Below are 10,881 nucleotides of genomic sequence, written 5' to 3'. Positions count from 1 at the left end.
AAATAGCCCTGCAGCAAAACGAAATTACAAACACATTTATTGATGACTGGAAATGCCTCGCAGAAGAAGAAGGCACTTTTGGGGACAAGACCGATACCCACCTGAAAGAGTACCAGTCCTTTACCGACCTCCACAGCCCAACCGAGAAGATGATTACCTGCATATCATGGCATCCAACTATCTACGGTGAGATGAAAATAACAGGGATCCCCTTTTGTGATAGCGTTGAAACTGTTCATCACATTTATATGTAAATTGCAAACTAGCTCAATTTTCAATAAAACAGCTTCCTTTCCTGAGTGCCAGGTGTCTGCCAAGCACTTGTCACACCTTCCCTGTCAAGTGTCCTCCCAGCAATTATGTAGGACACATACCACACGAATCATCCTCTCTATTTCACAAAGAGACCAAAGCTCAACTCAGGGAGGTGACTTACTCAGGTCACCCAGCTGGCACAACCGCAAAGTCTGGATTTGACTGTGGCCTGCTGCACTCCCAAGGCTAGATTCATTCCTCCTAATACTCCTTCTGATTACTGGACACGAAAGGAAACACACTTCCTTTAAAGGGTTGGCAGCCAAAGGAGGTAGAAATGTGTGAAGGTGGAATCATGGAAAGAGAGAGGTCTTTGTCCTCTTTCTTCCTCCTCTCACTCTCCACTGGCCCTTTTCTCACAAAAAAGCAGCAAAACAAACTTTTCTTTGCTCACTAAATCTTCTAAGCCCACACTGCGTATTTTATGCTAACAGCACACCTCAGTTTGAACCAGCCAGATTTCAATTACTAAATAAGTGACATGTGGCTAGTGGCTACCATATTAAATAGCAAAGCTCTAAGAAAACCCTTGGTCTCCTGTGGAATATTTTTACTCAAATTTCATCAAAATGGAAATGATTAGAGACTATGTAGAAAAGCAAGAGCTGGAAACATTTCTCCATGTACAGCTGCTGCTGACTTTGATTTCTCCTTGTGTTTTAATCAGGGCTGATAGCTGTTTCAGTGGCCGAGCGACTCTCCTTTGAAGAGAGAGTCCACTTTTCTGGTAAATTATTGCTGCAGCCATCACTGATTCTTTTCTGGAGTTTCTCGGATCCTATACATCCTCAGGTAATCAAGGAGAGTTGCCCACGTAGCCTAAATGTTCAAATACTGCTTTCACGTATATCTTTAGCAGTTTTTATTGCAAAGTACTTCATAATCAATTAATGTTGCAAGCCCGTATGAAGTTAGACTTTCTTTAATGCAGAACTTGTCATCATTCGATTTGAGCAAAACTAAAGTTTATACTTGGTTTATTGAACAAATCAACAAGTCATTTTTTTTTCCCAAAGATCATAAGAGGAATGTTTCACCTGTTTTAAAAAGCAGACTCCTTTTTGGGCTTATTATAGTACTAATGGATCAAATGCAAATAGATTTTAGTTTCATATGAATTTCCTCCATTCCAAGGGCCCCTAGCAGGTGACGTAATAAATGAAGGTGACTGTGTGGGAGAGCAGTGGGGAGTGCTGGGGACTGTGGCCCTAGAGGCTGCACTGCCATCTCTGGGCCAGCTGCTCTTTGGTGCTCCTGTTCCCAGGTGGCTCCATTGTCAAGAGAATCCGGAAATTTGGAATTTTGTGTGAAATCTTCCAAATGTAAATAGCACAACTAAAACCCAACTAAAACACACAGAAAACTCATTGAAACCAAACACAAAACACACAGCAAGGCCAATAAAATGAGGCTAAAGGCTGGGTCTGCTCCACAGGGGTCTGATTCCCTTGATCTGCACAGTAAGAGTTCTGCTCAGGGGTAGGGTGCTATCGATTGTTAGATTAAGTATTTCAATGTACATACATATAATCGCATTTTGTTTCTATAAAGCATTGCAAAATTAAGGGTTTCCCTAATAAAGCCTAGCCTCCCTTCTTCCTTCTTTCCCAGTTCATCTGAATGAAGGCAGTTTTAATGTAACAGATTCTAGATACTTTAATTGTTCTAGACCCAGAGATCAAAATGACAGATCTCTAGCTCTTCCTTTTTAACCTACTCACCACAAAAATAGTGCCATTCTCTAGAACGTTTTCTAACATTTCTACCCCGTAGGACTACTCTCCACTCTGTGCCATGGAAGCTTGGCTAAACTTCCAGTCAATTAGGAGGAAGAAAGATAGACCCTCCTTTCCTCTATTTTGAAGAATAGCTTTAAAAAGACAAGCAGATAATTTTTTGAGGAAATAATGTAAATGATTTATTTTGTCTTTGTTCTAATTAAAACTATGGGAAAGTATTAAAAGATTTTATTTTCAAAAGTAGAAGTTTCTCTAGAATCCACAAAGCACCACATAAACCAAGATAATTTATCCCAATTCCAGTTTGGAACCTTTAGCCCTGTGGTGGCAAAACAATGGCCTGCTGGGGCCTATTGTTCTGGTTGTTGTGTTTAAAGAAGAGCGGTAACCATGCCAGTGTTTTGCTTGTGCTAGCTATTGTGAATATAATGATTGCTTCACACTTGCGTATTCCTTGCAGGCCTTGTTCACCTTCTGGGTTCTGTGTTATTTTAAAATTTGAAGTATTATCACCAGCACTAAATTCCATGTTATTAGGCTGATTTTGTTTTTGAGTGCCCACTATGTGCCAGTCTAGGTATTAGAGTAGGGAACAACACGGGAAAATATCCTGCCCTCACAGAATTTACCTTCCACATCTTTCAGAAACACTAATTTCATAGTCTTTTTGTTTATAAAAATTGTAACATGCCCCCAAAATTGCCTATACTTTTTCTGCCATGGAGGATGAGTGAGGGGACAGACCTGGGTGCCCTTGAGAATATACTCTCATATGTATGACCAACGTCCACAATAAAATTCAACAAAAGCAGCTTCTCATCCAGAGGTAGAACTCTAGGAATAGGCTCTGCATGCACACTGCTTATACATAGCTGTAAAGTTAAACTGTCTTAATATTATTTTCTAGCCATGATCTTGATAGGTTTTGTCACTCTTTCTTGAATTTGTGGGGTTTATTTTAGTTAATGCTGGAAAGCCCAGATGACATCTTCTGCTTCCAGTTCTGTCCGAGTGACCCTAATATTATTGCCGGAGGCTGTATAAATGGACAGGTACTTATGGAACTTTTTCAGTATGTATAAATGTAGACAACATTCTGTAATAAGTTTTGATTTAGTAGTTTTTGAACTTAAGGATTCAATTCAGCAGAAGGAAGGCATGCCAGTTGTGTGCCAGTCACCATGCCAGGAACTAGGCTGTAAAGATGTAACCACATAGTATTCACACTTGAAGTGTTCACAGGGTAACTCAGATATATAACTGAAATAAAACTGGGTCAAATCTCTGTTGCTGGGATAGAACCAATATTGTATAAGACTCCATGGAAGAACAAAGCTACAAGCATTACTACCTCTTGGAAAAAAGGCCTCTTCTGAAATTTCCTGGGGGTAGGAGTTAGGGGATGATCCAGAAGCAGAAATTCACTGGAATGCATACATATATCATTGAATTTATGTATATATTATTTGACACCATGTTTGCCTTTTTCTTCTGTCCTTTTCAAGTTCTCTAGTTTATAAAAAAATTTAGATCCTATCCTCCAATATCCTGTTTCTCTAGTAAAGCGAACAAAACTCTTAAAGCTGTTTTATGATCAAAGTTTAAATTCATTGTGATGGAGTGGGTTTGACCATTAAAAGGGTGTATGATCTTTTTTGTGTGGTTAGAACAACTTCCCTGTGGTTGAAACTTAAATGTCTACAGCTTCCATGTCCATTGATCCAGAACCAAAATAACTAGGGAAACAAATTTCTCTCCCTCAATTTTGTTCAACAATAACTGAGGGTCATAATGATGACTCAGAGCCCATCCTCCAAGCCCTGAAAATCTGAAGTGCCTGTTTTTACTCATTGCAAAGGTAATATGACTTTGTTTTAGAATATTTTATTTTATTTTATTTTATTTTTAGAGATGAGGTCTCACACTGTCCCCCAGACTGGAATGCAATGGCATGATCATGGCTCACTGCAGCCTCAAACTCCGGGGTTCAACTGATCCTCCCACCAGAGCCTTCCAAATAGCCAGGACTACAGGCATGTCCCACTACACTTGGCTGTTTTAGAATATTTTAGAAAAGCATGTGATGAAAATAAAATCACTCACAATTCTATAACCCTGGCATTTTATTAACACTTTAGTGTACTAAAATACCTTTTAGTCATTATAAATTAATCCAATTTAGTATTACATATTCTACTTTATTCTGATTTTTCAAAAACTGACCATCCAGATATATACAAATTCAGAGTTGATCATAATATTCAATTAAATAGAAATCATCACTTCCCTGCCTGTTTTAGACAATTGTTTGTACCTAATTCTGGAGAATGGGCTTTAGACAGTTGTCAATCATAGCACATTCCCCAAAACAGAGGGAGAACTCTTCCCAAAGCAAAGGGAATTACATGATATTTACCTTGGATTTTTAGAAATATTAGCATTTATTAACACAAGCACAAAAATCAAAGTGCTGAAGATGCTTTTATAGAGAAAACATTCTTTTTAACATTAGCTTTAAAAGTTACTGACTTAAGATATAGGCTTAATTTTATTACCCTTTAAGGTAATTGACTTATCAGGCTGCATACCAATAGTTTTTTAAAAAAATCTTTAAGACTCAATTAGCTATCTCCTGAAAATGTTATGATAACATTTATTTCTGTTTTAGATTATCCTGTGGGATATCACAGCACATGCAGATCGCATAGAGAACATTAAGTCGGGTGGTAGTAGAAGTAAAAAAGCCACACTCAAGGTTAGCTTTCTATAACTTTTCACTTGCAAGTTTTTTCCATTCAAGAGTTTATGGGAAAGTACATAACAGAGTTGCCAAGGTTAAGAAGAACTCAAAAGAAAAAAGAATGTTATTTCCAAGCCTTCATATCTGCTTGCGAACACATTCTGAATCACTTTTATATAGGCCCACATGAAAATGACAAAACATGACAAAACAAATTGCATCATCTATCCCAGGATGTAAGGTTCTTTTTGTTGTTGTTGTTAAATAAAATGAGGGGACCAACTGGCTTGCCTACAGTGATGTAACTGAACCAGGACCGGACAGAAGGGCCGAGTATCAAGGCTCTGCATCTTAGTCCTGAGTTGAGACATGCCACCTTCCCGTGGCAGGAATAGGTTTTCTCCTGTATAAAATGCAGGCATTACAATCCTTTCTGATGATAATATACTACGATGATTTTGTAAAGCTATAGACTGTTAAAAAAGTTGGGAAAAAATTCCTCAGCTCCCAACTCAGCACTTGCCCACCAGGCTGCACACTCTCGCCACATCCCACTTCTTTAGCTTTGGTATCAACAGGTCTCTTATCAAGGAGAGGTGGGATGTGGCCTTTTCTGCATGCAAAGAAACACTCCTTCAAGAACGGGATTTCTCATTGATTCTTTAGGGAGTAGGTCAATAATACTTGTTAAGTTCAGAGATGAAATCTTAGACTAAACTGAAGGGGGGAGTAGATAATCCTACTACTTAAATATATGGTATATAGAAACACTAATTTATATTTTTCCTTGAACTAGTAAATCTCCAAGTTATTAATTTTAATTGGAATGATGAGTAAAGTATGAGTTGATTCATAAGCTCTCTGAAATTAGCATGTAACTTTCTTTTAAAATTTTTTCAGCCTATGTTTATCCTTGAACCAGAGAGTAATAAAGAAGCAATGTATATCAGACACTGTGCAGTCTCTTCAATAGAAAATGGACATAAGAAAGTAATTACAGATATTCACTGGCTGTCTGACACATTCGAGGTGAGTCTTGATGGCTTTATGCTTTTCTCCTGCTGGACTGTAAATTTTTAGATTTTATCCAACAAAGGTATTTCAAGTCAGCAATTCATTTACGCTTACATTGTGAAGTAACCAGGAACTAAGCATCAAAACATTGGATCACTGTTACCAGATCAATATATGACTTGGGATGAAAATAAAGCCAATCTTTCAACTTGGTTAGTTTATAACTAAAAAATGTGGTTGGTGTCAACACTGATACAATAGTGGAGAAGACGAGGATTTGATATGTAAAAACGAAGTACAGATATTTTATACCCTTAGCATTTATGGACTTAAAATTTATGATCTCAGCTATTTAGGGTCAGACAACCCTAAAGATCTGTGACATACTGTAATGTGTAATTTTGCCGATGCATAGTCTTGAACTGAGTGTACTGAGAGGCCGGTAGGTGCAAACCAGTTGTGGAGTAAGTGAGCCCTGTTGGCCACCCAGCATCTGCACTGCAGTTTGCCTTTGTGGTTGAAAACTTGACTATAACCTCGCAAAGTGTGGTGTTCATGAATTTGGAAACTGGCAAGCTTCTCAAACGTTTCCCTCAAGGACACTAAAGATCTACTACGTCCTTTGAAGAACCAACAGCTGAGAGTATCAGAGAATATTATGAGAAATTAAAGTTGTAAGAGGTGTTATCCCTACCAGGTATTGAAATGGATTATGTGAAGCAACAATTTAAAAGTCATAATGGACTAAAATAAATAGCCCAGATATAGTTTCTATTATATGTAAAAATATAACATATGATAATGGAAGTTATAATACAAGAAAAGGAACTCCATTTCAACTCACACCATACACACAGATTACTTCAGATGACTTTAAATTTAAATGAAAATAACAAATCACAGAAAAATATAACATATCAGAATAGAATATCAGATTTCTGGAATGAGGAAAATTTACTAAGATTATTAATGTTGAAAGAAATCAAAAAGGAGAGATTGACAGATTCAAAATATACACTTAAATTTCTAAATTAAGAAATAAGTGAGTAATGATGAGAGGTTAATTAATGGGTACAAATATACAGTTAGAAGAAATAAGACCCAGTGTTCAGTAGATCAGTACAGTAACTATTGTTAACAAAATCTATTGTAAGTTACAAAGTAACTAAAAGAGAATAATTCACATGTTCCTCGCTTAAAGAAAAGATAAATGTTTAAGGTAATAGATATCCCAATTACCATGATTTAATCTTTACACATTATATGAATGTATCAAAATACCACATATACCCCCAAAATATGTACATCTACTATGTATCAATAAAAAATAAAAGTAAAAAATAAAGAGCAAATAACAAAATGGAAGAAAAGATTTGTACTAAATATGTAAATATAAAAATTTTCAATAAATAAGCAAAATACATATCCAACAGAACAATTAGTAAATCAACATGAAAATTATTCAGCCTTTCTAATATCAAGGAAATGAATAATAAAGCAACAATAATGTACTATTTTGGATTTATTTAATTTTAAATGAAAATTTCAAGTAACATTCTGTGTTAAAAATGATGAGGCAGTGAATGAAACCAGTAAACATTAACTTTGCAGATTGCAACATAAAACTTTCGGAATGCGATTAGTCAATGTGGTTCTTATTCTTAAATCATCCAAATTTTCAAACTTTCTAACCAGTAATTATTGATACAATTTGGGGAGTTCATATTAAGAAATGACCCAATTTGTGCCTCAAGATTACATGTACACCTTTTTAAAAAACCACATCAAAGTGTATCCATGAAAGAAGATTGGAAAAGGATATAAAAAGAATTGTATTTGATTTTAAAACTTTATATTTTCCAACCTTCTGTAATATTACTATGTTTTGGGGGTTTTTGAATCATTAAAACATAAAACCCTGGAGCGCACACATCTCTGGGGTCTCTGGCTTCATACAGCAGGAAAGCCCCGTAGAGGGGGAGGTAACAACGCGGTTTGGGGGCTGTTTATCAGATCAGAGAGGAGTTGGCAGCCGCTATGGAACCTGAACTGGTTCAGGCGGCAGCACTGTTACCTGGGTTTTTGGTTGTTTAGCTCCTGGGATGCTTTGCAGGCCTGACCAGGGCCCCACTGGTACCCGTCCTCCATCCCTACTTTTACTGTTTGTTTGCTGCTGGAAGCCCCGCCTTTGTTTACTATTCTGCTCACCAGTCAAGTATCAGGAGGATAGGGAATTGGGGAACCAATGATTCCCTATTGATTCAAGAGTGGCACCTTCACAGGTGGCCTCAGAGCCTACTGACTTCTTTGAGAGCTGGTTGGTTGGAATTTTGGACCTTCTAGGAGCCATAAACCCTCCTGTGGATCTTCTGTGTGTTTGCAGAGTCATACCCACAATTATGGAAAGAATCACATCTTACAGCATTCAAGGCACACCTTTATTTGGTGTCTCATTTAACACTTAGCCTCTTTTCTATTAATTCTACCTTAGAACAGATCAGGCCTCGAAAAGGAAGGAAGGAAGGAAGGGAGGGAGGAAAGAAGGAAGGAAGAGGGGAAGGAAGGAAAAAAGATCTTACCTGCTTAACAACCTCATAAAAGCTCCTGTTTAGCTCCACAATTCATTGAAAAACTGAAAGAACCTCTAATAATAATGGATAATGAAATTATGGTACATCGTCTATATAGTATAAAACTATTAAAATAATTTATGAATGTATAGGTGAATGTTCAAATGATGTGAAGTGAAAAAAATCTCAGGATAAAAATATATATGCATTCTAATTAAAGCTATGTAAAAATGTTTCCATGACAAAAGAACAAGAATATATGGCAGAATTGTATTTGATTTTAAAACCTTCTATTTATGAAACTTCTGGGATAGTGGTATGCTCTTTTATTAAAATTTAAAACAAAGAAGAAAAAAGTTTAAAAGGTAAATAGCTATGAGAAAAAAATTATTACTCTTCTAGCTACACAGAATTTACTTTTCTTGCATTTTTTTAAAAAAATAGGTTAACAGATTGGGCTCTGTCTTTGAGAATCGAAGTGGAATATGCTGCCAACTTGTCACATGTTCGGCAGACTGGTATGTCTTATTTCCAATGTTTCCGATGAGTTTTCTTACAATATGTTCTTTTTTCTTAGAGGCTCCTGAAATTTTTAGTGTCTTTTTCTGCTCCTTAAATAATCTTTATTGTAGCAGTTAAATCTAGTATAAATAAAGGACAGAATATTATGGATTGTTGCTAGTATAAAAATATCCTTTTATAGAGATAACTATGTTATCAAAAGAAGAATTAACTAGGCTTCATAGTTAATAATGTTGTATAGCATTATCCATAGTTATTCTGCTTCTTCACATTCTTGTATTTGTAAATTTGCAATATGTTCTTTATATTCAATTTTATCTAACAATTATGAAGATTATAACATTTCTTTAGGAAATCTTTTTTAAAAAAGAAGAGATATTACATTTGTATTGTATATTTAGAAAAGTGTTTTTGTAAACAACTTGGTGGCTATATTGAAGAATAGTCATTTAAAATAAAATTACACCTCCCAATTTATAGAACTAAGGATCCACAATGAAATAGGAACCAGGAAGAGTAGTATTATTTATCTACCATCCAAGTACTGGAAAAACTTTACCATTACAAATAGCTTTGATCCTCATAGAAATGATGACAGCTTAGGCCATAGAAGCAGCTGTAGAGTGTCAGGAGAAGGCACAAGTGACGTCGGCAGCAGCCAAGGTAAGGGGTGGAGAGATGTGATTGATCCTGTGGGCATGTATTGGGGAAGACTCTATTGATTACAAGCAACAGAAATTGACCATGGGTAGCTTCAGGTGAAGAAATACATTTATTGAAAATAAATGTATTGGATATTTATGCTAGTTCTCTACTGGGTGCTTTAATGGGTTAACTATTTTTATATTCACAATAACCCTGAAATATACCTAGATAGAGGAAATGAGGCTCTGAAGGCAAATATATATTCTACCTATAGCTCACTAAATATACAATGAGTTACATAGACAACTTGTAAGTGATGTTGTTGCTGAATCAAAGGAAGTGCTGATTCAGGCCTTGGAAAGAGCCCCAGGGATTTGGGTAGCAGGAATGAATGACCAGCCACTTCCCTCTGAATCAATCAGCTCCAATCATTGTGTCCCTCTGTTTAAGACTCAGAGTGACTAGAAAGGGTCTGCTTGGCCTCTGTTGCATTATGGACCCACCCCCTTGGAGAGGGAAGAAATGACAGAGTGCCTTCAGTGACATCCCAACCTGACTGCATATAATGGCAAAGGGGCGGTTCCCCAAAGAACAACTAGAATACTCTAGCCACAGAAAACAGGGGATGTTGTCACCCAGGCAAAACAACACATCTAGACCTATCACCTATAAGGTCATATGGAATTTTATGCAACAATTAAAATTGTATTATGATTTCATAAAATTGTATTATGATTTCATGGGGAAATGCTTATGCTATAATGTTAATTACAAACAACAGAATTTAAAGCTATATTGTTCTTCAGTAGCCTCAGAGAACATTTAAAAGCATATTGACACAGGTCCTTTGGTGGTGGTTTATAATGATGGGCTTTGAGTTTGGAAGGAAGGAGGCCGATTGGTTAAATTATTATTTTATATATGATTATTTATGTAAACATGGAAATATTCTGAAAATATTTCCTTCAAAAGTTGTTAAAGTAAAAAATAAAGTCTATGCAACTAGAAAAGCTAACTTTTAGTAATGTGGAAAACTCCATCACTCCTAACCTTTATACTTGAGCCATGCTAAAGGTCTTATAATATAGAATATAACAAAATAAATTTTCATTAATTAAGAACGTGTAACTGATTTATGCAGAAAGTTCAACTGATGATATCCGTATTTAGCAAAGCCATTTCATAAATAATACAAATTAACGCTATGAATAAGATCTAAGAAGAACTATATAATTTTGGAAAACAATTTTAAACCAACTATAGGCATGTTTAAAAACAGATCTTAGTATGTCATATGTCACTTGTGATGTTCTCTCAAGGATTTATGTTTTGACAA

General features: G+C 36.0%; 1 protein-coding gene across 1 annotated transcript in view; it reads left to right on the top strand.

Moving 5' to 3' along the window:
* The window catches only part of WDR63 (WD repeat domain 63), a 65,226-nt gene that overhangs the window by 19,390 nt on the left and 34,955 nt on the right, over positions 1-10,881 (top strand). The window contains 6 exon segments of the mRNA XM_012661029.1: positions 7-186; positions 983-1,107; positions 3,017-3,106; positions 4,723-4,809; positions 5,695-5,823; positions 8,823-8,896. Coding sequence (XP_012516483.1) covers positions 7-186; positions 983-1,107; positions 3,017-3,106; positions 4,723-4,809; positions 5,695-5,823; positions 8,823-8,896 — 685 coding nt within the window.

This window comes from Propithecus coquereli, unplaced genomic scaffold (genome assembly GCF_000956105.1).
Source record: "Propithecus coquereli isolate 6110/MARCELLA unplaced genomic scaffold, Pcoq_1.0 Scaffold7, whole genome shotgun sequence".
NCBI classification, from domain to species: domain Eukaryota; kingdom Metazoa; phylum Chordata; class Mammalia; order Primates; family Indriidae; genus Propithecus; species Propithecus coquereli.
Note: the sequence above shows the minus strand (reverse complement) of the source record. Positions and strands in the feature narration are given on the sequence as shown.